Source organism: Colobus angolensis, unplaced genomic scaffold (genome assembly GCF_000951035.1).
Source record: "Colobus angolensis palliatus isolate OR3802 unplaced genomic scaffold, Cang.pa_1.0 Scaffold249, whole genome shotgun sequence".
NCBI classification, from domain to species: domain Eukaryota; kingdom Metazoa; phylum Chordata; class Mammalia; order Primates; family Cercopithecidae; genus Colobus; species Colobus angolensis.
Genome location: NW_012115699.1, coordinates 87757 through 115315, shown reverse-complemented (window position 1 = coordinate 115315; position 27559 = coordinate 87757). Strand labels below are relative to the sequence as shown.

The window sequence follows — 27559 nt, the reverse complement described above, 5'->3', positions numbered from 1 at the left end:
TGCCTGAGCCTCCCGAGTAGCTGGGACTACAGGCGCCCGCCACCTCACCCGGCTAGTTTTTTGTATTTTTTAGTAGAGACGGGATTTCACCATGTTAGCCAGGATGATCTCGATCTCCTGACCTCGTGATCCGCCTGTCTCGGCCTCCCAAAGTGCTGGGATTACAGGCTTGAGCCACCGCACCCGGCCTGCTTACAATCTTTTGACAACTCCCTATTGGCTACAGAAAGGGCAAGTGATGGAGGAGTGGCTCAAGATGGGCGTGGCCACACGGGCAGTCCAGGGCCAGGTCACATAGGGCCTTGTGGCCATGGTAAGAGGGCTGAATTCTATTCTAAGGGCAATGGGAAGTTAGTGACATCTGAGCTAAGACCTGAACTAGCTTCATGACAAACTCCAAACTCTTTAACATGGTCTGCAAGACACAACAAGATCTGATCCCTGTGTATGCCTCTCTGGCCTCGGCTTTCCTTTAGGGAGCCTACAATCCTGCAGGACCAAACTCCAATCATGCCATGTTCTCTTGCAAATATGACTTTGCATATGCTTTCTCATTTCCCGAAGCGCCTCCTCTCCTCACCTGACCAACGCCTACTCAATCCGCAATTCTGTTTAGATGTACCTTCTGTGTGAAGCCTTCCCAGATCCTGATACCTCTGAGCAGGATTAGCTAGTCCTCCTTTGTGCTTGGCTTGGTATTCTGGGTGAGACTCCATCACTGCACCTGTCATTGTGTTTCTCCAGCTAGAGGATGGAGCTCCTCTAGGGTAGAAAACAAACTGAAACCTAATGACCTGGCCAAATGAATAAAATACACAGTATATTACTAATTTCAGTTCTCTCTGAAACCTACATTTGTGAAAAATAAAAAATGAATCTTAAGACTGTATCTGGACCTCAATCTCCTCTATCAGAAGTAATCTATCTCAAGGGAAAGAAGGGGGGCATCCTTCCACTTATGGTTACTGATTGGGGTGCTGATGTCTCAGCACAAGAACCCACACATTTAACAGATGACATTTACTATATGCCACCCCAACTCCTCTCTGAATAGGCAGGATAAGAACAAACAGCATGAATCTGTAGATTTGTACAGTCACGCTCATCTCTCAGTCCCCACCTCCACCTAACTTGTGTGTGCTTCTTCACATCTGTTCAATCCCTGCTCTTCCCACACTCCAATGAATAAATGCCCTCCCCTGCTCTTCCAGGCCTGTGTCTAAATCCTTTCCCCCAGCAAGCCTAAGGTCCCACTTCTTCATTACTTTTCTAGCTCTGAATTCCTACCACACTGGTCAGGTGCCAAGTGGTTGAATGTGTATATTATCAGATACCTGTCTGCCCTGAGTAAGCCCTCGCTTAAAATATTTGGCCCAGATGGTCAATATTTAGTTTGTAGGTTGTTTAACAAGTCTAAAATATGGTCCCTGCTATTTAATAGCTAAAAAGTTATTTTAATGAATATGAAAAGATAAATGTAGTTGATTTGTTACATGGCTGGGATTGAATGATTGTTAGAATTACATATATACATACATATATATATATATATATTTTTTTTTTTTTTTTTTGAGACAGAGTCTAGCTCTGTCACCCAGGCTGGAGTGCAGTGATGTGATCTCAGCTCACTGCAAGCTCCGCCTCCCGGGTTCACGCCATTCTCCTGTCTCAGCCTCCCAAGTAGCTCCGACTAGCTGGGACTACAGGTGCCCGCCACCATGCCCGGCTAGTTTTTTGGTATTTTTAGTAGAGACGGGGTTTCACCGTGTTAGCCGGGATGGTCTCGATCTCCTGACCTCGTGATCCACCCACCTCGGCCTCCCAAAGTGCTGGGATTACAGGCATGAGCCCCCGCACCTGGCCAGAATTACTTATATTTTTTAAAAGTTAAAAACAATTACCTTAAAAAAACTGTTGCAGATGGAAAAGAAGGGCTCTGAGGTCAGACACTATTAGTTCATCTAAGAGCAGCCAGGACTCCAAGAAATTGACTCATGCAATTTAAACACATAAATTCTAGAATGCCAACAAATTAGATGTAATAGGAAATATACAGTTCCAATGACTGGAACAATAACATCTAATACCCAGGGTACTCTGTAACCCATTCCCCATTCCAATGCTTCTGGAAAGCCAGTTTAGTAATCAGAAGGCAGCTTCAGCATACAATGACAGTAAATGGTGGTGAAAGGTCCTAAGAGCTGTGCCATCCATGTTTCTGGGGCTTGGAGAGCCTGAGTAATTCACTACAGGGCAGTATTTCTTAAACTAATTCCACTGGAACTGAGCTGTGCCAGGTACCACCCACAGATGTGGAATAATTACTTTAAAAAATAATTCAGGGCCGGGCGCGGTGGCTCAAGCCTGTAATCCCAGCACTTTGGGAGGCCGAGACGGGCGGATCACGAGGTCAGGAGATCGAGACCATCCTGGCTAACACGGTGAAACCCCGTCTCTACTAAAAAATACAAAAAAACTAGCCGGGTGAGGTGGCGGGCGCCTGTAGTCCCAGCTACTTGGGAGGCTGAGGCAGGAGAATGGCGTAAACCCGGGAGGCGGAGCTTGCAGTGAGCTGAGATCCGGCCATTGCACTCCAGCCCGGACGACAGAGCGAGACTCCGTCTCAAAAAAATAAAATAAAATAAAATAATTCAAAGTCATATGTTTTTATTAAAGCCAGATACAGTATAACTTTCTCAGTGCTGTGATATCTGATCATAATACATACTTTTTTCCTTCCTGCTGGGGTGTTTTTTGTCTGTTTGTTTTGACAAATGTTTCAAGGTGTTCACAGGGGGTTCATAAGAGTGGTGGTGTTTGGCTCTCCACTGCTTCAGAGGCCTCCGTCTAGTGATCGGAACACCCCTGCCTAGAGAAAGCCTACTTCTTCAGTCAATCTCTTATGATATCATTATCTCAGACTTACTGCAATTTAGTTAGATCCCAGCTTAGCTGCTATCTTTCCTTTTGAGATTGGGGTCTCGTCACCCAGGCTGGAGTGCAGTGCTACGATCTTGGCTCACAGCAACCTCTGCCTCCCGGGCTCAGGTGATCTTCTCACCTCAGCCTGCTGGGTAGCTGGTCCAGTATGTTTGACCTGCCCAATATATTGTTTGTTTGTTTGTTTATGAGATGGAGTCTAGCTGTCGCCCAGGCTGGAGTGCAGTGGCACAATCTCGGCTCACTGTAACCTCCGCTTCCTGGGTTTAAGTGACTCTCCTGCCTCAGCCTCTCGAGTAGCTGGGACTATAGGTGTGTGCCACCACACCCAGCTAATTTTTGTATTTTTGGCAGAGACAGGGTTTTACCACATTGCCCCGGCTGGTCTCATACTCCTGAGTTCAAGCGATCCACATGCCTTGGCCTCCCAAAGTGCTGGGACTACAGGCGTGAGCCATTGCGCCGGGCCACTGCAGTTATCTTTCTTTTCTTTTTTTTTTCTTTTTGAGACAGAGTCTTGCTCTGTTGCCCAGGCTGGAGTGCAGTGGGGCAATCTCAGCTCACTGCAACCTCTGACTCCTGGGTTCAACTGATGCTCCAGCCTCTCAGCCTCGCGAGTAACTGGGACTACAGGCACGTGCCACCACACCTGACTAATTTTTGTATTTTTAGTAGAGACAGGGTTTCGCCATGTTGGCCAGGCTGGTCTCGAACTCCTGACCTCAGGTGATCTGCCCACCTCAGCCTCCCAAAGTGCTGGGATGACAGGCGTCAGCCACATCGCCCGGCCTATCTTTCAATATACTCTTAGTATTATGAATTTTGGAAGGTATCGGATCTTACAAGCAGCATCAAACCTTCCCTTAGGACCTTGGCCACTGGTGTTCTCTGTTGTTATATTGCCACGACTTTCAAAAAGGTGGAAGGTACTTTCTTAAGAGTATATTACTTCAACATGTTGATTTTCATTAGCTCCATGATTCTCATTCCACAAGCTGGGCCAGAAAGTTCTGTTGTTATCACTCATCTTTTCCTAAGGCATGGTTTTTTCTCCCCACAAAATTTTCTATAAACTGACAATGCCTACCATAGCTATGTAATGCTAAAATCTACTAGTAAGATAGCATATGATATAATACTCAAAATAACAGATCCCATTATTTTACGTCTAATACAGCTGTATTTCACAGGAGCCTATATTTATCACCTCTAGGCATTTTCATCTCCTGAACAAGATGAAAAACATGAGGAAAAAAAAAATCCAATTCTGAAATCTTTTACCAAAATCCAACAGTCAGAACATATAAAACTGTCTAATGTCTTTTTAAAAAAATCCTTCCAAAAAAAATTAAAGTCTTTATTTCAGATACTGTATTTGATGCTGCATTCATTCACTCACTCATTCATTCAATCAACAAATGTTTATGGAGTAGCTACTAAGTGGTAGGTACTATAACTGAAATGATGATCTAGGCTGAGAGCTTGCCCTCAAGTTATATTCCAACCCCAAGACTGAGTACCCAGGATCACACAGGCTCTAAGCTTAAAAGCATTCTAGGCAAAGTAATACAAATCAGTCAGCAGGCTTAAAAAAAACTTAATACATTTTACTTTGATGCCTTTTCTTCATGAAAAACTGTTTACGAAAAAAAAAAAGGCCAAAAAACTTCCTCACACCTTCCTATGATCCAAACTCATCTGTTCAGCACAAAAGACTCTTACTGATCTGGCATCCCCTCCTCCCTGCCTTGCCTACCAGGTGATTCAGCTTTCCACTGCCACCTTCTCTGTGAAGCCTCCTTGAACTCTCTCCAGCTCCACTTCATCTCTAGGCAGAGTTAATTACTGCCTGCTCTGGTTTACCAAAGGATTACACTGTAATTATTTGTTCACTCATCACTCCCTCCAGCTAGACTGGGAGCTCACTTTTAAAGACAGAGACTGAACCTTTGCATCCTGAGTATGAGAACAGTGATAGATGGATGGAAGGAGGTGAGTCACAGGCACAGAGAATCCACTACACAGTATTTGATATAAATAGGCTATTTTTTCCCAAGGATTCTTTGCCCAACCATTTATACTCAAAATAAGTAAAAGACACATATTAGTGATGTGAAGTCACTAATTTTGAATGCTGGAGGAAACATGTTATTAGGGAAGCCCTCTACTGCTTTATGTTTAAGTCTCTTGATTGAAAAGTGCAAAAGAGTTTCCTCTTCTCTGGTTGGGTCTTTGAAAATCAAGTAAAAATGCTGAGATGACTCACTGACAGTGAGATTTCATACAGCAATCTTTTCTTCAATTTAGGCTTGTAATCGTAAGATAATCACAAGAAGATGATAATACACTGTAGGGATGAACAGTCTTAGAAGAGAGGCTAAGTGTTTTATGTTTTAGATTTTCAGGGGTTCTAGGTACCAAGCTTTTGACTTTCAATCACACATCTTACATGGCTTCGCAAGTCATGCCAGATGCCATTAGTTGCTACTTCACTGATCAATTTTCCTTACATGCCACTGTCTGCACCTTCAGGATCAGAATAATAGGACTTAGAGCAGAAGGAATACAAGAAAACCCCCTCTAAACATACCTAATTTTGGTTAGGACAGGGGTTCACCTTCCCTGTTCAGGTTTCCTGAATGGGTGCTCTCAATCTGATTTCCTTGAGGATGTTACCTGTGATTAGAGAAGATGCTCACTCTTGATTTAAAAAGCAGTTTAATGTATCCCTGTGTGGGTACCAATGCCTAACTTCTACATGGATATCACAGCACAGCATTCAAGAATCTGGTCAGTACTGAGTACACTGGGTCAAGGCGGGGGTTAGGTGTCAGCAATACAAAGATGAACAGCACACTGAGTGGTCAGAGCCCAAGGAAGGTGGTGAATGTGCAAACAAGCTCAGCAGAACTCAAGTGCTGCAGCAGTTGTGGGTACAAAATGTTATGTCAGCCCACAGAGGAGGCAGTGACTAATTCTGTCTAGGGAGAGTCATCAGGGTGTGTGGGGTGATGAAGAGTAGTGGGAGATGAAAGGAAAAAAGAGTCAGATTAGGTTCCCCCATTCCACTTTGCATCACATTTTTCTGGGGCAACTGCATTTACTTCCAAGGCTTCAACAACTACCTCCCACCAGTCAACAACTTCCATATCTGAAACCTCAGCACCCATCTCCAGACTCTCTTGACTTCAGACATATATTCCAATCTGTCTCAGAACACCTCTATGTCTCACAGGAACCTCATACAAAACGTATCACTCTACCCTCCCCAGACTGCCTCTTCCTTTATTCCCTTTATCCCTCATGAACCTCAGTGTCACCCTCCTCTACTCCTCCTTATCCCTCGCCTCCAAGTGGCCACCACATCCTGTCAATCCCACTTCCAAAATCTCTCTCATACCATTGCTTCTCTGTCTCTCCAGTTCTTCTATTCAGGCCTGCATCTTTCCTCCCTCCAATTACTCCAATAGCCATAAAACTAGTGCACAGACTCAGCTCTGTTCCAATTGATCTATTCATTCATCCAACAAACTGGATGCAAGGCACTATGGGTACTGCAGCAAACAAAATATACAAAGAAAGTGCCTGTTTTATGGAGCTTTCTTTCTCATCCTACACAGTTTCCTTTTTAAAACTAATCTGGTCATGGCACACACTGGCTTCAAGTGTTCAACAGCCTCCCACTGCCAACAGGACAAACTAGCATGGTCCACAAGGCTCTTCGACATATGGCAAATCCCACCCTTCCAATCTCTTGTTCTGCCACGCTTTCACAGGTCCCTTCAATTCCAGGCACATCCAACTATTTCTCTTCCATTAAAACTGCATGTGTTAGTCAGGCGTGATGGCACATGCCTGTAGTCTCAGCTACTTGGGAGGCTGACGCAGGAGAATCACTTGAACCTGGGAGGTGGAGGTTGCAGCGAGATGAGATCACACCACTGCACTTCAGCCTGGGTGACAGAATGAGACTCCGTCTCAAAAACATAAACAAAACCAAAACCAAAACCAAAAAAACTGCATGTGTTTCTTCAGGCTTCACCACTTTGGCACATGTTGCTTTCTATGCTTGAAACACTTTTTCCTCTTCTTCCTCTTGGGAATTCCTACCCCAGAGATTCTGGCTTTCCATGCCCAATCACGGATCTCACCACAGTATGAAAATTATGTCGAGTCAGAGGGGAGCGGTGGCTCACGCCTGTAATCCCAGCACTTTGGGAGGCCAAGGCTGGCAGATCACAAGGTCAGGAGATCGAGACCATCCTGGCTAACATGGTGAAACCCCGTCTCCACTAAAAAATACAAAAAATTAGCCGGGCGTGATGGTAGGCACCTGTAGTCCCAACTACTCAGGAGGCTGAGGCAGCAGAATGGCGTGAACCTGGGAGGCGGAGGTTGCAGTGAGCCGAGATCATGCCAGTGCACTCTAGCCTGGGCGACAGAGTGAGACTCTGGCTCAAAAAAAAGAAAAGAAAAGAAAAGAAAATTATGTCGAGTCTGTTTCTCCCATTTGGTTGTGAGCTCCTTGAAGGACAGGAACTGTAACCTATTCACTGCTATGCTTAGCATGAGAGTGAAGTCTTAGTCCTTACTCAGTAAGCCTCTGTTGCATGAGAAAGCAAGAAAGAAGCAGAGAAATTTGAGGTTAAGAAGCAAAGGTCAGGAAAATAGAGGGAGTTCAAACTTTATCTGATGACCTGTCCTAAGTTACTTTGTGATATACCCTGTTCTCTCTCTGGGCTTTGAGGACAGAGCTTCCTTTAGGGGTGTGTTTCTCAAAGTACAGTACAAAACATATTTAAATAATAACATCATCAGGCAAATAGCAGGACTCTCCTTTCCCATTCCTTTCAATGTTTCCGATTTGGCTGGAGAAAAACACGCAGCCATGGTGACTGGTCTCACTTTAAATTTATGACCACTAACTCAAAGTGGGTCCTAAATGGTACCCAGCAATTTAACATTTCCTTTGCTTATACACTAGAGTATTTCATGTCGTGTCTCCACATTCACTCTTAGCTGATGACCTTTCCTCCTATTTCACGCTGAAAACAGACACAACCAGGCCGGGTGCGGTGGCTCACGCCTGTAATCCCAGCACTTTGGGAGGCCGAGGTGGGCAGATCACAAGGTCAGGAGATCAAGACCATCCTGGCTAACATGGTGAAACCCCGTCTCTACTAAAAATACAAAAAATTAGCCGGGCGGGGGGTGCCTGTAGTCCCAGCTACTCAGGAGGCTGAGGCAGGAGAATGGCGTGAACCCGGGAGGCAGAGCTTGCAGTGAGCCGAGATGGCACCACTACACTCCAGACTGGGAGAGAGCAAGACTCCGGCTCACACACACAAAAAAAAACAGACACAACCAAAAGACCTTCCCAAGTTCCCACTACACTCACTCAAGTTGGTGCTCATATATTTTGCCATCACTCCTGTTACTAGGGACGAACTGTGCTCCTAGCTAAGGCTAAAGTCTTTCCCACTGGGCAACAGATCGTATTCTTTCTTGCTTAAAAATCACTCCAGCAATTCTATCCTCTGTCCCAATTTACCAATTTTCCTCCTTTCTACTAGACCACTTCCGTCAACTCACAAACATACTCTAATTCTTCTTACAAAAAGAAAATTAAAAATGCTAAACTCTCATACCCTCTTCTAATTTCAGTTACCACCCCATGACTTCCCTTTCTAAAAACTTCCAGTCATCTTAACCCACTCTCCTCACCTCCCATTCTCCTGGAACCTATACGGATTAGGCTTTCACTCCCAACATTCCTAAAACTGTTCGAGTTCACCAAAGACCTTCATTTACTTAAACAGCATAACACAGCTGATCATTCCCTCCCACTGAACACCTTCTTCACTTGGCTTCCAGGATAGCATTCTGTTTTTTCCTCCTGTGTCAGTGGGCATTCCTTCTCTGTCTCTGCTTATTCCTTCCCACCTCCCCAGTCTCATAATATTTGCATGCCCAGGGCTCAGTCCTTTCCATCAACACATAGTCTTCCAGCATTAAATGCCACCTACATTTACAGCTCCAGTCCAGGAAGACCCTAATTCTGAACTTACATATCCAACTACCTATCCAACACCTCTACTTGGATATTAATAGGCATGTAAAAACCTAACATGCTTAAAACCAAGGCTCACGCCTGTAATCCCAGCACTTTGGGAGGCCAAGGCAGGAGGATCACTTGAGCCCAGGAGTTCAAGACCTGCCTGGGAAATACAGTGAGACCCCATCTTTACAAAAAATATAAAAAATCAGCCAGGCATAGTGGCAAACACCTGTGGTTCCAGCTACTCAAGAGGCTAAGGTCGGAGGATGGCTTGAGCCTGGGAGGCAGGCTGCAGTGAGATGCAATCGCATCACTGTATTCTAGCCTGGGCAAGAGGGCAAAACCCCACTAAGCGAGGGGAAGAGAGGGGAGGAAGAAGGAAAGGAGGAAATAAAATCAAGAGTCTATCTTTCAAGCACTCAAGTCAAAATAACTGGAGTCATCATTGGCCCCTCTCTTTATCTTACACTCTGCATTCAATCTGTCACCAAATCCAATTGGCCCTACCTTAAAATATAACTAGAACCCAATCATTTCTCACCACTTCCACTGTTAAATTTTACTTAAAATGTAACTCAATTTTTGTTAACGTATAACTAAGTATAACTAAAATCCAATCACGTCTCACCATTTTCACAAAGGTCCAACATACCATAATTATTGCAATATCACTTAACACCCTTTACTTTCAACATATCAGCCACAGTGATCTTTTTATAATCTAAGTAAAACTGTCGCTTGACTCCTCAAACCTTCCAATAGCTACCCATCTCAGTAAGATTAAAAACCTATGATAAGGCCTATAAAATCTGGCCAACCCTTGGGCTTCTGCCCTCATTTCCCTACCGTCCTTGCTCACTCGACTTCAGTCACATTAACTTCCCTCCTATTTCCCAAACACACTTTCCACCTCAGGGCCTTTCCAATTGCTTTTCACTGTGCTTAGAAGATTCTTCTCCCAGGTATCCACATGGTTTGCTCCCTCACCTTCTTCAGTTTTTTGCTCAGATGTCACCTTCTCAGTGAGGCCTTGCTTATTTAAAATGACAATTTTGGCCAGGCGCAGTGGCTCACGCCTATAATCCCAGCACTTTGGGAGGCCGAGGCAGGCGGATCATCTGAAGTCAGGAGTTCAAGACCAGCCTGGCCAACATGGTGAAACTCTGTCTCTAAAAATAAAACAAAAATTAGCTGGGTGTGGTGGCGGGTGCCTCTAATCCCAGCTACTCGGGAGGCTAAGGCAGGAGAATCGCTTGAATCAGAGAGGCTGAGGTTGCAGTGAGTCGAGATCAAGCCACTGCACTCCCGCCTGGGCAATAAGAGCGACACTCCATCTCAAATAAAATAAAAGCTTCCCTCAATTCTTCATCCCTGATTTTTCTCCATCACACTCATTACTCTCTAACATATTGTTCACCTTGCTTAATTTGTGTTGTTTATTGTCTATCTCTCCCTACTTGAGTTCCATGAGAGCAGAGATTTTTATTTCTTCTATTCACAGCTGTATTCTCCAGGCCAAGAACAGTGCTGGCATATGGAAGTGGCTCAAAAGGTGATTTGTTGAATGAATAAAAAAAGAAATTCTCAGTTTGCTGCTAGAATGTCTTCAGTACTCAACACTTGCTAAGCTCCTTTTAGGGCTCAGTACCTTGGCAGGTAGAAGTATCAAGTCAGAATTTATTAATATTAAATTGAAATGCTTTGCCTTCATTTTGCTTTTTGACTACTTTTTATTCAAGATACTGGGTCTCATTCTTGTAACAAAATTATTTTTAATTTAATACATGTTCTTAAGTTAAAAAGTGAGGTTCTTCTAAGAAAAACCTTAAGAAATTATCATGCAACTAGCACAGGCACAAAAACTGTGAATGTGGTATTTGACCGACTTAAGTTTAGGAACTCTCTTAGAATAGGGTTGCCAGATAAAATACAGGACACAGTTAAATATGAACTTTCAAAGAGTGATTTCGTTGTTGTTTTGGTGTAAAGATGCCCCAAATATTGCATTGGACACACACTAAAAATTAATTCGTTATCTTAAATTCTATTTTAACTGGATATTATTTTTAATTTTTGCTAAATATGGCAACCCTATCTAGGAGAACAAATAAACTGCACCCGCTTGTCGCTTCAATTTCGATCTATTACAAACAGCTAATAAAATTCTTGTCCTAGACACTAACTGCGTGGCTTTTATGCCCCAACAAATGTGTCCCTGTGGGTGGGAAATCAGGCCCGATACTCTAAAAATCAAGGAGGCAAAGATCCACAGTGCACTTTGCGAGGGGAAAGGCCCTCCTCGCAGCCCAGAAAGAGAGGCCGGCCGCATCAGACGCGGGCCATTCCGAGCCCAGCTCCTTTCCCAGCCTCTGTCACCTGCACGGCGGAGGCCAAGGCTTGGCAGTCGCTTTCCGGCCCTTACCAATGTTGCCTTCGATGGAGAGCCTTCGGGGCCCGCGCCCCGCGTGCAGGCCCCTGGAGAAGGGAACGCCCTCGAGTAGGCGCTGGGCCATGGAACTGAAGGGTGCTCGAAGCCGACTTAGAAAGAGGCGGCCCGCGGCCATCCCACCCACGATTCGCACAACGATCACTTCCGCGGAGACCACTTCCGCCCTAGGTACCGCTGCTCACTCGCTCCAGCGCTCCGCTGACGTAAGGCGATCGTCAGGCAGGAAGTGGGTGGGGTTGAACATGCGACGGGGTGCGCCCAAGAGACCGCTCTGCTCTCGCGATGTTTGTAAAGAAGCTTTGCGAGAAGGAAGGGTTTTACAAGGGTGCAGAATTTGCTAGTAACAGGAGTTGCGGTGTTGAGTGGCTCCTCAGTTTTTGTTCATTGGATAAATAACATTTTAGGAGACATAACTCCACAATCCAACCACCTCATTTTTGTATAACTTTAAAATAAATTTTATAACTGAAGACAAATTAAAAATAGAAACTAATTTTAAGAGGGGATTCCCGCCCCCCCCAGGTGCTTGTTGTCTGGTTTTTAATACTGGAAGAAAATGGAAGTTTTAAAGTAGGAAAATGACTCAATCTGATGATTTACACAAATTTAACTTTTTCCTATTCCCTGTAATTCCCTGCATAATGCTGGCATATTATTGACTAAATTAACAAATTAGATAATCAGTTATACCCCATCTCTTAGTTTGTGTCTTGTGTAAATAAATAAATGTTCGGTCAATCGATTCGCATTATAGCCAAAAATCCCTTCAGGATAAGGTGGTGGTGGCTCAGGTATGTGACTGGAAATCGTTTAAACCTGGTAGGTTGGGTTCTGTGCACGTAAGCAATGGCGGGTAGAGACTTGCCGGTGTAGAAAACCTGAGTCCTGCTGTCGGTGAAGTGTGCTCTACAGAAGGGCAGGGACCTAAGCTGCTGCCACAGGTGAGGCCGGACTGCCACACCCCGTCGTCATAACAACCTCAGAACTAATGATTTACGAAATGTTGTCAAATGGTGCTTCTAGTTCCAGTCGCTTGAATCACCAGAGTCAAAACCAGGAGTCAACAGGCCAAACCGGCCTTCAGGCAGAACTCACGTGTGGTAGGTTTTAGAAGACAAGGATCTGATGGCAAAGGGGCTGGAGAAGGACCGGGGCTGGGATACCTAAGCTGTTCCCATAGAAAGCACAGGACCTTTTTCTTATGTTGATGTGTATATAGGATGGCTGAGGTCATGTTTATATATTAAGAACATTATTTTTTTAATACACCGAATTTTGTTAGGATAACCAGGGTGGGGCGTTAATGGCTACCGGAGCGGCTAAAGTCCTACCCATTCCCATCTCCACTCCAGCAGCCACTTCTGTAAAAAAAAAAAAAAAAAAAATACTGCTTACATTTCTTTACTTACGTAAACTCAGACTTGGAAATATTCATCCTAAAAAGCTTGAGAGGCTCTCTGCCTCGCCAGGATCTTGCTGCCTCAGGGGCATTGTGAAAGTTAAATGAGTAAATTGTCTGCAGGCAGGCATTAATCTCCTAAAAGTTACCAGGCAGGAAAATAGGGTCTGGAGACAGGGAACCTAAGGCCCATTCAGGTTGACTTCCTAGAACTAAATCAAAAGGAAAATCCCAGCTTTCCAGCCCAAGTAACAAAAGGACCAGAAGCTAATCCCTTTGCAACCCCGGCTTTTCTGGGGGGCAGATGAAAAATTGAAAGTACCTCTGATTGGTGTCCTCAGGCAATCAATCAGGCTGGTAGCAGGCCAACTCTTTAGTTGCATAGGGTAAAACTTCGTAACTTCACTTCAGCCTCTGATTGGTCCCCTCAGAGACCAATCAGACTGATCGCTGGCCACTACTTCATTTACATAGGGTGTACACCAAGTAACCAATGGGAAACCTCTAGGAGGTATTTAAACGCCAGAAAATTCTGTAATTGCTGCTTGCTTGGACCCCGTCTTACACTGGGGGGTGTATTTTGGTTTGCAATAAATCTGTGCTTTGTTGCTTCATTCTTTCCTTGCTTTGTGCGTTTTGTTCAATTCTTTATTCAAAATGCCAAGAACCTGGACACCCTCTACCAGTAACAGAGTTCCTAAAAATTATTTTTAAAAATTTTATGGTGAAGTTGCCAGGCCCGGCGGCTCACACCTGTAATCCCAGCACTTTGGGAGGCCAAGGCGGGCAGATCACGAGGTCAGGAGATCGAGACTATCCTGGCTAATACAGTGAAACCCCGTCTCTACTAAAAAGATACCAAAAAAATTATCCGGGCGTGGTGGCAGGCACCTGTAGTCCCAGCTACTCAGGACGCTGAGGCAGGAGAATGGCGTGAACCCGGGAGGCGGAGCTTGTAGTGAGCAGTGAGCCAAGATCACGCCACTACACTCCAGCCTGGGCGACAGAGCCAGACAGTCTCAAAAAAAAAAAAAAAAAAAAAAAAAACTTTGGTGAAGCATAGTATGTAGTGAGGAAAAGAGGATGTGTTGTGAGTGTACAGTTCAATGAAGTTTTCACAAATGGAACAGTTCATGTTACCTGAATTCAGATCAAGAAACAGCATTATCCGCATCTCCAGAATTCCCCATGTTCGTTGCCAGTTACTATCCCTCAAAGATAACCATTAGCCTGACTTCAACAGTAGAGATTAGTTTTGCCTTTTCTTTATATAAATGGAATTATATAGTAAATACTTCTTTTATTTAACATGTTTGTGAGATTCATCCAGGTTGAACATATTAGTTGTAGTTCACTCATTCTTGTTGCTATATAGTATTCCACAATGTCACTATACCATAATGAACTCTGAAGTTTCTAGATTTGAGCCATAATGAATAGAGTTGTGATAAATAGTCTTGTACATGTCTTTTGGTGAAAAGAAGTATGCATTTATCTTGGGTGTATACCTAAGAGTGGAATTGCTGTGTGATAAGTTACATATATATGCTCAGCTTTGATAGATATTCCCAAATAGTAGACAGTTCCACAGTGTTTGTTCTAGTTGACACCACCATCATCAGTGAGAGAGAGTTCTGGTTGTCCCACATTCTTACCAACAGTTGATATTGTCAGCTTTTTTTCATTTTATCCATTTTGCTGTGTGTAATTATAACTTATTGTGGTTTTAATTTACATTTTCCTGCTGGTTAATGAAGTCAAACATCTTTTCATGTGTTTATTGATCATTTCAGTATCCTCTGTTGAAGTCTTATGTCCATTTTTCTATTGGTTGTCTTTTGCTTGTCTTATTCTTCAAATATTCTGGATGAGTCCTTTGTGAATATTTTCTCTCTGTGGTTTGCGTCTTTTTTTTTTCGAGACAGAGTCTTGCTCAGGCTGGAGTGCAGTGGGGCCATCTTGGCTCACGGCAACCTCCATCTCCTAGGTTCAAGCGATTCTCATGCTTCAGCCTCCTGAGTAGCTGGGATTACAGGCATGTACCATGCCTGACTAAATTTTTGTATTTTTAGTAGAGACGGGGTTTTGCTATGTTGGCCAGGCTGCTCTTGAACTCCTGGCCTCAAGTTATCCACCCACCTCGGCCTCCCAAAGTGTTGGGATTACAGGTGTGAGCCACCGCACCCAGCCTCTAAAAGCATTCAAAATTTTTTTGATGTGGAGTGCAATGTAAGAAACTAAAATATTTTTTGCCTAAAATGCCTGTCAGTTACCTTAATTAATTAGTAATAATCTTTCTATCCCCCTTTACTTATTTATGCTTGTTTTGTTAAATGTTATTTTTTGGTTTTTGGTCCCAATTCCAAATTCCCAGAAGGGAGAATCTGATTTGCCCACCTATGTTCAGGTGTCTAATCATGGTTCAATCAGCTGTGGCCAAGGAAGAGGGTTGGGGCCCCACTTTTGTGCATGAGGAAGTACAATTAAGGCGATCATCATGAGCAAAGAAGACACCCCAAAGAGGTGGTGATCAGTTCCTCTTGGCAGCAGCAAACAGGGAGTTTTCATCCCACTTGGGTGCTAGCCAGACACTGAAAGTAGTGGCATACTGGTGAGTAGAATTACCTCCCCCTTACTTAGGAGAATGAGGCCACTTCCTGCCCCTGGGCGATTTTCAAATATCTGCTAGAGTTGATAAGTAGGAGTTGATGTTGCCCTGCAGGAACTCTAGTCTTTCAGCATGCATTCATTCATCCAATATTTGCTGAGCATCTACTGCATACCAGACACTCTGCTTAGTCCTTGAAGTGCAGCTCTGAAGGAGTTACTATTTTTTCAGTGTTTGTAAATGCTACTGTATACATAAAATACTGACCAATATTATATAAAATGTCATGCAGCCATTCAAAAAGGGCGATGAACATATAAAAATGTGGCCCAAACTTTCTTCTGCAGCCTGGAATTTTAGTCAGCTATATCTCACCTACATTGAAGATTTTTTAATGTGCTGGATTGTGCTAAATCGATTTGGTTAAACTGGAAAGTACACTTTCAGAACGCACTACCAACAAGGCTCTGAGTTAGAGTTGGCCAAAAGAGGACCTGGGGTGAGATTTGGAAGGCAGAGTGGGAGTGTCAGCCAGTGCTCTGTGGAAATCGTCTAGTCAGATGCTATGACAGACAGAGGTGCCCGGCAGATAGGTTTCACCTAGTCTCCCACTCATTTGTGACTCCTCTCAGATTATCCCACAGTTCCTTGCAGACTTTCACTTTCCCAGCTCCTTCACGCTTTGGATAAATCTCATTCCTGTAATAAAGCCCTTATTCCCATAATACCCATAGTGGCTCTGCTCCCCTGAATGAACTGTACTGATACACCTAATCATAAAGGGAGACATATCAAAAGGTGGTTAAGAGTATGGGCTCTGGATTCCAGTGACCTGGGGGTGAGGATTAAGAGAGAGAATCCACTTGCCACACCTGCCACACAGTTACCACCCAATAGACATTATATAACACATAATAAGTAATGACTGCCTTTGTGGGCCCTCAGTGCCTGGGACATTGTTTCTCTCTCTCTCTCTCTGATGGGGTCTTACTTGTTAGAGGCTGGCTTGAATTGAGTTCAAGTGATCCTCCCACCCCAGCCTCCCAAGTAGCTGGGATTACTGGAGTGAACCATCACACCTGACTTTTGTCGATCTTTAATAGACTTTCAGTTGGATTTCCACTTTCCTCAAGCCACTGTCCCTCTCTCTATCAGTGGATAACTCCACATCCACTGAAGAATCTAGGACAGCATTTTTTAAACTTGAAGTGGAGTAAGACTGGAGTAGGGGTGGAAGCATGGGGAAGGGAGGTTGGATGGGTGCTGGGGGTTGGTGGGAATGGTCTGGGCAGCCTGCCCTTCTCCACGTGGAGGTCCGGATGTCCCTCCATCGTGCAGTGTCAGTGCCCTACATCTCCTCAGATCGCTCCCACCTCCTCCTGTGCTTTCTCTTCCAGCAGCCAGAGCCTGCAGCTCTTCTTTGGAGGAGGCTTTTGCTGATACAGATGGAAAGCCTAGGGTTTCAGTCCTCCCAGGGAGCACCCTCACCAATCACTGGCAGGTGGGACTGTGAAAGCCTGGCTCCCTGGCCTCCACCAGGCTAGCCTTAGACTCCAGAGCTCCCAGTGGGCGGGGCCAGGCTGAAGCTGTCCTCTCCAGAACTTTATCTGCAATTGCCCTCTTGCCAGGTTTCCTCCCCTTTCCTCTTCTGCACCCCCCCACTCTGCTTACCAGCTCTCCTCAGAGCACTTCTTTAATAAGTCATTTGCAAGGAATCTTCATTTCCGGGTCTGCTTCTGGGAAACTTGTCCTCACACAGAAATCCCCTAAGTGCTTATGAAAGCCGCTCCTCCATCCCACCCCATCCCCAGAGATCGAATGCTGGGAGGGTGAAAGGAATGTCTGACATTGAGGTCTCTGCGCTTAACCGCTGGACTCCACTGTCTCCAAATGGGTGTGTCTGGGAAGCTTCATGGACCAGATGGGATCTGATAGGGGCACGAAGGCTGGGACTTTGCTAGGTGGGGAGGTGAAAGGTGCATCAGCCCAATGTGAGGATCTTGTTCTAAGGTGAACTAGCTGGGTGACCTAGTAACCAGTAACCTAACTATAAAATGGGAAATGACACTAATACCTGCCCCATAAGGTTGTGGTGAGGATTAATTGAGGAAATCCATGCAAAAATTTTAACCTGGCCTCTTGAAATCACTAAATAAATGTTAGCTAGTATTATCAACCCTTATTTTATCATAGTACTTTTAGGCGCTTTTGTTTCACTTTGTATCACTGTCTTGTATGCATGTGTCTATCTCTGCCTGTATGCAGTGAGACCCTAATGGGCAGGAATCATCTTCGTTGGAAATATAAATCCCTTGCCACCTTACCTGGCAATTCCAGATGCCAAAAATTCAGCAAATACTTGTAAAATTAAACAAAATTGACCTAGAGCAGTGGGTAGGGAGGAAATTAATAAGGAGGGGAGGAGGAGGAGGAGGAACGGGAGGGGGAAGGAGAGAAAATGTCCTTCCTAAGGATGCTACTCCTTTCTTAATTAATTTTGGGGCAAAATACAACCTGGCTGGGCATGGTGGCTCACACCTGTAATCCCAGCATTTTGGGAGGCCAAGGTGGGCAGATCACCTGAGGTTCAAGACCAGACTGGCCAACATGGTGAAACCCCCATCTCTACTAAAAATACAAAAATTAGCCAGGCGTGGTAGTGCATGCCTATAATCCCAGCTACTCAGGAGGCTGAGGCAGGAGAATTGCTTGAACCCAGGAGGCAGAGGTTGTAGTGAGCCAAGATCGTACCACTATACCGGTCTGGGCAACAGAGTGAGACTCTGTCTCAAAAAAAAAAATACAGCCTAATCCTCAATAACAACCTCATAGAGATCTTAAGCCCACAGTGACCCTTCTTCACGTGAGTGACAGTAACATTGTGTGTGAACTCCTCATGTCACATCCCATAAGCCTGTGTCATGACTCTGTGTTCATGTTCCCTAGTGAACTGCCCTGGAGTACAAGGACTTACATCACTGAAAGCCTGTGTTTCTACCCCCATCCCAAGAGTCATCTAGCCTCATTCTTAGTTATATTCAAGGAAAAGAAAACAAGATGACATAGTAGAAGGAGCACTAGCTTTGCAGTCAGATACTTGAATTTTAATCTTGAATCTGTGTGATCTTCGCAAGTCCTTGATTTCTCTGAGTCTCAATTTCCTCATCTGAAATATGGGAATAATGATAGCGCCTACCTTACAACATTATTGCATGGATTAAAAGTAATGTGTGAAAAGTCCTTAGCACTGTGTATGAGACATGGCCCAGGAAAAAAGAGCCCCACACAGAGAAGTAAGGCTTGTAGGTTTTAATGTTTCATTACTGGTGATAGAGTAGTCTTGAGGGGATCCTTGGAGAACCCGTTCTGACTTTAGAAGCACTTCCTATGGACAATGGAGGGTCCTGCCTCATCATACTCGGGCTTGCTGATCCACATCTGCTGGAAGGTGGAGAGAGAGGCCAGGATGGAGCCCCCAATCCAGACTGAGTACTTCCGCTCTGGGGGAGCAATAATCTGCAAAGAACAAATGTGGTGAATCATGATCAGTCCCCAAGGGAATAAGCAGGGTGGTCCAAAATCTATTTATCCCAGAAAAGGGGAACCCCATGGTCAGAAAAGAATAGGAGAAATGTTGTGATAGATTAGATTTTTGCTAAAAACCTTCACTTCCCCACTCTTCCCTTAATCCCTCCTTGGGAAGAGTGCACTGCTCCCTGTGACTCTGGGCTGGGCATTGTGTTTGCTTTGACCAATGGGATATTAGCAGACATAACACAAACAGGGGCTTGAAATATGCTTGTGTACTTGGGCATGTTCTCTTGCTCTGCCATCTTCATGAGAAGAGCTGCCCCTGGGGAGCTCTTTCAGCCTGGGCCCGTTAATGAGAAATATGGACTTGACCTGAGCTGGCTGGACCTGCAGTTAATTCAGAGCCACTTACTTAGCCAAGCCTGACCTTGATCAGCTAACTCCCAGCTGATGCATGAGCAATAAATGCTCACTGTTATGTGCCCTTGAGATTCCACAGTTGTTTGTTACTTGGCAATAGCTGACCAATACAAATATCTATAAGGGGAACCTTGTTCTGTTCTTGCCTGAAGTTTGGATGCATGGGCAGGCTGGGCTGGGGTTCCTCCATTCCTGAGTACAAACCAGTCTACCAAAACCCTGTTTTGAGCTATCTGTCATCATCCAATTATATCTCAGAAGTCCTCAAATTTATATCTACATTGTTCATGCTTTCCACTAGGAATCCTGGGCTTAGCTTTTAGAAATTTGTTGTTAGGTCAAACAACTTTGAACTCTACCTCAAAGGGGATCCAGAAGGACTATGATTCTTCAACTAATTTTCCAGTTTTTGAAGGGTCTAAGAATTCAGTGCTAGAGCAAGCCAGATAATCAATTGATTTTTTTTGTTGCCTTAGAATCTCTGTACATATTCCCTAAATCGCAGAGATCATGGAATTGTAGAATAGGAAGGATCTTTATAAGTTATTTTATTATCCAGGCAGACAAAAGTCACCTAAATGCTCCTTGAACAGATTATTTCAAGGACTGGGAATGCACAGCCACTAACAAGGTAACAAATTTCTCATGAGAAAACTCTGGCTTCTCTTAAGTTGGTGGTCCTAAATGAGCCCCACCCCCACCCCAAATCTATTCTTTCATGTCCTTGAGACTTGCCTCATCTCCCCCAGTTCCGCTATATAAGTCCTGCTGTCCAGTTTGGATAGGTGCTCATATAAGCACAGACCCGCCTGGACATGTTTGCTTCTTCTACTTCCCCTGCTTAGAGTGTCCTTCCCCTTCTGCTTTTCTTATTTAGGTTGTGCTGGTATTGATCATGTTTACTAATTAGATCCTAAACTCCATGAAGGCTGGAACATACTGTTAAAGTCAGAGCAGTGGCTCATGAATTGGGAAATGCATCAGATCACTGGTGGTTGTTTATCAGTGTAGGTGATGGGGGCAATTCAGACTTATTGGACCAGAATCTAGGAGTGAGGCCAGGCGTGGTATCCTGACACACAGTCCTGGTAAAATGCCCCTGCCCCAGGCCTGGCACGATGCTTTCCATAGGACAGGCCTCAGTAATGCACCATTCCTGTGGCTCTGGGTGAGAAGAGCCCACAAGTTCTCATCAGTTTCCTGATGGTCTGCTCCATTTCTCTGTGATGAACACCATCTGTTAGGCAGGGGGAAGGCCCGGGGCAGCCTTCCTTCATGACGGTTCTTAGAATATTGACTGAGAACACATTTCCTCACATCAGGCCTACTCCCCAGAGATCAGCTTTATTGTGAGACTTTGAAACTTTCAACCAATGTGTTATTTCTATTCCCAACTCTTTCTCTAAAACTGTTAGCAGCAAAGTTCCTAGAAGGAGCTAAAAATGTCTGTGTGACTGCTTGGAGACCAGAGGCAGGGGAGAAGCTCCCATCCTGCAGATGCCCAGGAGGTGAGGGGCTCTGTTGGGAGGCAGTATGGGGAAGGGCATGGCCAAGATGGGACAGTAGATCAGAGATGTTCAGGAATCAAGGAATGTCCCTGTTGAGTTTGAAGCAGAGCTGGCCCTATGACAAAAACATCCAGTCTTTGGAACTTTCAACCTCCTCTGGAGCAATAAAGTTTAAAGATACCATAGCGTGACCTCCTTCTTTTCTTTCCTTCCATTTCCAGTCTCCTGATTATTTATTTATTTATTTATTTTTAGAGACAGAATCTATCTGAATTTATAGTTAGAGACAGGCTGGAGTGCAGTGGCACAATTAGAGCTCATGTGGCCTTCAACTCCTGGGCTCAAGTGATCCTCCCACCTTGGCTTTCCAAAATGCTGGGATTACAGGTATGAGCCATTACACCTGAATAATGTTCTCATCATCCCAAATTCTTTCAGCCTCTTCTTATGTGACATTCCTGTGATTATGTTTGAGATCCATGCTAAGTGGGTCTTCAGCCCATCAATGCCCAAGGAACATAATTCCCTAGGATAAAATTGGCTCTAGTCCAGGATGATACTGAACCCAGGAGACCAGCAAGTTACCAGGCCTGGCAGCCTGTCTCCGAGGAACTCCCAAGTAGGCAAGACTTTATATAAAGAACAGGATGGAGGGAACTGAGGCAAGACCCACCTTGATCTTCATGGTGCTGGGGGCCAGGGCTGTGATCTCCTTCTGCATCCTGTCAGCAATGCCAGGGTACATGGTGGTGCCCCCAGAGAGGACATTGTTGGCATATAAGTCCTTACGGATGTCAATGTCACACTTCATGATGGAATTGTAGGTTGTCTCATGAATTCCAGCGGACTCCATGCCTAATGGAGATCACAGTGTCTAGTCAACAGGCATCACTTCATAAATACGCACACCTTCAGCTCCTCAAATGACCCTTCTTCGATTGTTGCAACTACCCTAGTTCAGAACCTTAATATCTCCCAAAAGGATGATAAGATCAGACCCCCTTCCTTGTCATGGCATTTCCTTTATTGTCCCCTGTTCTGATTGATCTTTTTTTTTTTTTTCTAAGACAGAGTCTCACTCTGTCACCAGGCTGGAGTGCAGTGGCGCGATCTCAGCTCACTGCAGCCTCCGATCCCTGGTTCAAGCGATTCTCCTGTCTCAGCCTCCCGAGTAGCTGGGATTACAGGCACGCACCACCATGCCTAGGTAATTTTTGTATCTTTAGTAGAGATGGGGTTTCACCATGTTGGCCAGGATAGTCTCCATCTCCTGCCCTTGTGATCCACTCCTCTTGGCCTCCCAAAGTGCTAGGATTACAGGCTTGAGGCACCACGCCCGGCCTGATCTTTTACACTGTTGCCTGAGGCATATTTCTAAAGGAATACTTTTGTTATATTATCTTTCTTTTTTCATAACTTTTTGAGATATAATTCAGTCGTTTTCAGTATATCCGCAGAAGCAAACATCACCAAAATCTAATTTTAGAACATTTTTAATGCCTTCAAAAGAGACCCCCATACCTAATAGTGGTCACTCCCCATTTTCCCCTCCATCCCTGCCCCAGCCCTAGGTAACCGCGAATCCACTTTCTGTCTTTTGAGGTTTGCCTATTCTGGATGTTTCTTGTCAGTGGAATCATACACCATGTGGTCTTCTGTGTGTGGTTCCTTTCACTTAGTATAATGTTTTCAGGGTCACAGCATGGATCAATACTTCATTCCCTTTCATTGCCAAATAAGATTCCATTGCATGGATATACTTATCATGTCATCTGACAGTCCCCCATTGCCTGCAGGTTGACATCCAGCTACTGTAGCCTGGCATCACAGTCTCCTGGAGCAAAAGGTCCTGCATGCCAAACTAGCTCTTGCCATCTGCCTGGTCTCCTTGCCTCTAGTCTTTTTTTTTTTTTTTTTCTTTTGAGACAGACTCTCACTGTGTTGCCCAGGCTAGAGTGCAGTGGCATTATCTTGGCTCACTGCAACCTCCATCCTGCTAGTTCAAGTGATTCTCCTGCCTTAGCCTCTCAAGTAGCTGGAACTACAGGCACCTGGCCAATTTTTGTATTTTTAGTAGAGATGGGGTTTCACTGTCTTGGCTAGGCTGGTCTTGAACTCCTGACCTCGTGATCCATCTGCCTCGGCCTCTCAAAGTGCTGGGATTGCAGGCGTGAGCCACCGCGCCCGGCCAAGCCTCCGGACTTTTATCCATGCAATATGATTCCACACTGTAGATAGAGGAATCTTGCTAAACTACAATCTGACCTTGCTATATGCTGCCTACAAACTTTCTGTGTTTTAACTTCATTCTTAGTTTCATGTTATATTTCCTGTTCTGCTTTTCCTGTATCTTGATTTCCTTTCCCTTTTATTTAAAATGAGATCTTCTCTATTTTTTTTAAACACACTTTTCGCCCTTCCTAGGAAAATGTGAGATATGCATATGTAATTAACAAAGTGTCCATGACTCCTGGTGTTTCTCTCTCCATACCTCACCCACCCCTCCACCCTTCCCTCCTGAGATTGGCAGGGACTGTGGGCAGCACCTCACCGATAAAGGAAGGCTGGAAGAGGGTCTCAGGGCAGCGGAAGCGCTCATTGCCAATGGTGATAACTTGCCCATCTGGCAGCTCATAGCTCTTCTCCAGAGAGGAAGAGGAAGCTGCTGTGGCCATCTCATTCTCAAAATCCAGGGCCACATAGCACAGCTTCTCCTTGATATCTCGCACAATTTCTCTCTCAGCTGGAAGGAGCAGAAATGACAGAAGGTGAATACTGACTCTGTTAGTTTGGTTGTCCCATTCTGATCTCCATGCAAACCTCCTTCTCACATCTACTTTATTCTTTTTTTTTTTTGAGACAGAGTCTCACTCTGTCACCCAGACTGAAGTGCAGTGGTGCTGTCTTGGCTCACTGCAACCTCTACCTCCTGAGTTCAAGCAATTCTCCTGCCTCAGCCTCCCGAGTAGCTGGGATTACGGGCGTGTGCTACTATGCTCAGCGAATTTTTGTTTTTTTAGTAGAGACAGGATTTCACCATGCTGGCTAGGCTGGTCTAGAACTTCTGACCGCAAGTGATCTGCCTACCTTGGCCTCCCAAAGTACTGGGATTATAGGCATGAGCCACCACGCCTGGCCTCACATAGGATGATGATAGACTTGCCCTGAAGAGGGTCAAGGGTCACTCCATTCAATCTTAATTCTTCTACTCCCCTTTCTAAAGAGGGAGTCTCAAGTCTTGATTCCCAAGCAGGACTTTGTATGAGATTTCTGACAAAGCCTTAGGTCTTCCTGGGGGCTTTGCAGGACACATTTCTCGTCTAGACTCAGACTTAGATGTTTGATCTTACAGAATCTAAAGAGGCTCCCACCTAAAAATGCCAGTTGCCCAGGTGGGCCACATGACACCTTCACCTTAGAAATTCGGGCCTCACTTATTCAATTTGTCCTCGAACCAAAGGTGCCCCTAGGTAATGAAATGCATCAGCGGATCTTCACTACCATTCAGCCCTGTGAAAACTAGCCCTAGTCCTGGTGTGGACATGGACAGAGGCAGTTGGTCCCTGGGGAAGGAGGGACTGCTTCTATGACTATCTGGTCTTATCCAGAGGCCCAGCCCCAGCTTAAGGCCTCCAGGTCTATCTCAGGAGAGTTTAAAGACACAGAGCCACAGAATTCTCATTGGTTCTGAGAACTTCTGTCCTAAACCAGTTTGGTTCTGAGCTCTAGTCAGAATCAGGAAAGGGGCTGGATACCTGTGGTCACAAAGGAATAGCCTCTCTCTGTGAGGATCTTCATGAGGTAGTCAGTGAGGTCACGGCCAGCCAGGTCCAGGCGCATGATGGCATGGGGCAGGGCATAGCCTTCATAGATGGGGACATTGTGGGTGACACCATCACCTGAATCCAGGACAATGCCTGTGGACAGAGAGGATCAGGCTTATAAAAATCTTATTCTTGTCTTTCATCAGTCTCTTTCTAGGACTGTTACCAATGAGATATGACTACCATATTTTCCTTTACCAGTTAAGGATATTCACCCATCACAAGAATCATCAATCATATTTTTTATTTTTTATGTATGTCACATTTTTCCCCCCAAATGAGACAGTAGGCCTCTGGAAGGCAAGTAAAATGTGTCCTTTTTTTTTGTATTCCTTGAAACACATCACTGGTAATGCATACTTGTCAATTTGTCATTAAGTCTGCACTGCATGTTCTTTTTTTTTTTTTTTTGAGACAGAGTTTTGCTCTTGTTGTCCAGGCTGGAGTGCAATGGCACAGTCTCGGCTCACTGCAACCTCCATCTCCCGCGTTCAAGCGATTCCCCTGCCTCAGCCTCCTGAGTAGCTGGGATTACAGGTGCCTGCCACCACGCCTAGCTAATTTTTGTATTTTTAGTAGGTGCAGGGTTTCACTATGGCCAGGCTGGTCTCAAACTCCTGACCTCAGGCAATCCACCTGCCTTGGCCTCCCAAAGTGCTGGGATAACAGGCGTGAGCCGCTGCGTCCAGCCTCATATTTCTTAATCTAACAACCATGTCATAACTGATGAGAAAGCATTACAATATCATGGCTATTATTAAATATTGTCCAGGATGTCCTAGCTAATTGCTGTGAAACGGAAAATAGAAATAAGAGGTATGACTACCAAAGGGAAACAAAATTGTCATTATTTGCAGATAATGTGATTTTATATAGAAGACCCAACAGAATCAATTAAGAAACCATTAGACCCAGTTAGATGGTTCAGTAAGGGCCAGATGCAAAATAAATGTCCAGAAACCAGTAATTTACTCTTGTATAAGGATCTGAATCACGGCATATTTTATAATAAAAATGAGAGGCAACCTAAAGCTCCAGCAATAGAGAAGTGGTAAAATAAGTAAATAATGAAACCATCATACAATGACTACCACGTGGCCATTAAACATGATGTTTGCAACAAAACAAAGTGCAAGGTCAGGCACAGTGGCTCATGCCTGTAATCCCAGCACTTTTGGAGGCCGAGGCAGGCAGATCATTTCAGGTCAGGAGTTCAAGACCAGCCTGGCCAACATGGTGAAACCCCGTCACTACTAAAAATACAAAAATTAGCCAGTGCAGAGGCTCATGCATGTAATCCCAGCTATTCAGGAGGCTGAGGCAGGAGAATCACTTGCACCCAGGAGGTGGAGGTTGTGGTGCACCAAGATCACGTCATTGCACTCTAGTCTTGGCAACAGAGCAAAACTCCATCTCAAAACAAAAACAAAAACAAAAATGCAAAGTGCAGGATATGCAACTGTATATGCCATGCATTTCTCCATCATTGTCCTTATCACGTGCATTGAAATTATCTTTTGCTTTTGCCCACTAAACTGTTAGCTCCATAATGACAAAGTCTGTCTTATTTGTCAGCGTATACCCATGGCCTGGTACTATGTGTGGCAGATTGTAGGGAGTAATGGAAAATATATGATGGATGAATGAATGGATAAGTCAGTGAATAAATGATGAATGAATGTTTAAACAAATGTTTATGGAAGCTGTCAAGTCCCTATTAAAGACCATTTTATTTTGAGATTTCCTCTGTTACCCTGAGCACACTTCTATACCAAGGCCACATATAGTCATGTCCACATAGTGACATTTTGGTTAACTTCAGACCACATACACAATGGTGGTGCCATAATATAATAAGGAAGCTGAAAAATTCTTATTGCCTAGTGACATCATAGCTGACATCACGTCATAGGGCAACGCTTTACTCATGTGTTTGTGGTGATGTTGGTATAAACGAACCTACTGTGCTGCCAGCTGTATGAAAGTACAGCACATACATTATGATAATGATAATAAACGACTATGGTACTAGTATCAGCTTATGTATTTCTTATACTATCTTTTTTTTTTTTTTTTTTTTGAGATAGGGTCTCACTCTGTCGCCCAGGCTGGAGTGCAGTGGCGAGATCTCAGCTCACTGTAGCCTCTGCTTCCTGGGCTCAAGCAGTTCTCCAGCTTCAGCCTCACAAGTAGCTGGGACTACAGGCGTGAGTTACCAACGCCCGGCTAACTTTTTGTATTTTTTGTAGAGATGGGGTCTAGCCATGTTGCCCAGGCTGGTCTTGAACTCCTGAGCTCAAAGAGATCCGCCCACCTCGGCCTCCCAAAGTGCTGGGATTACAGGCATGAGCCATTGTGCCCAGCCTCTTATACTATGTTTTTAATAATAGTGTACTCCTTCTACTTATTAAAAAAAAGGTTGACTGTAAAAAAGCCTTAGGCAGGTCCTTCCGGAGATATTCCAGAAGGAGGCATTGTTATCATAGGAGATGATCGCTCCATGCATGTTATTAACCCTGAAAACCTTCTAGTGGGGCAAGATGTGGAGATGAAATACAGTGGCATTGATGATCCTGAACCTGTGTAGGCCAAGGCTAATGTGTATATTTTAATTTTTATCAAAAAAGCTCTGAAAGTAAAAAAATAAATAAATATATTTAATAGAAAAAAGCTTGTAGAATAAAGAATATAAATAAAGAAAATATTTTTGGCTGAGGGTGATGGTTCATGCCTGTAATCCCGGAACTTTGGGAGGCTGAGGTAGGCAGATCACTTGAGGTCAGGAGTTCGAGACCAGCCTGGCCAACATGGTGAAACCCTAT

General features: G+C 44.5%; 2 protein-coding genes across 4 annotated transcripts in view; both read right to left on the bottom strand.

The window, feature by feature from the left end:
* DGUOK (deoxyguanosine kinase) overlaps window positions 1–11645 on the bottom strand; it is a 34078-nt gene extending 22433 nt beyond the window's left edge. For both annotated transcript variants that reach the window (XM_011946039.1, XM_011946040.1), the window contains exon 1: window positions 11421–11645. In XM_011946039.1, coding sequence (XP_011801429.1) covers window positions 11421–11562 — 142 coding nt within the window. In that variant the 5' untranslated portion in view covers window positions 11563–11645. The remainder of the gene's footprint in view (window positions 1–11420) is intronic.
* Window positions 11646–18748: 7103 nt separating this feature from the next.
* ACTG2 (actin, gamma 2, smooth muscle, enteric) overlaps window positions 18749–27559 on the bottom strand; it is a 27036-nt gene continuing 18225 nt past the window's right edge. For both annotated transcript variants that reach the window (XM_011946036.1, XM_011946038.1), the window contains 4 exons: window positions 24669–24830; window positions 23465–23656; window positions 21587–21768; window positions 18749–18970 (listed from right to left, as the gene is read on the bottom strand). In XM_011946036.1, the coding sequence (XP_011801426.1) occupies window positions 18827–18970; window positions 21587–21768; window positions 23465–23656; window positions 24669–24830 (680 nt within the window). In that variant the 3' untranslated portion in view covers window positions 18749–18826. The remainder of the gene's footprint in view (window positions 18971–21586; window positions 21769–23464; window positions 23657–24668; window positions 24831–27559) is intronic.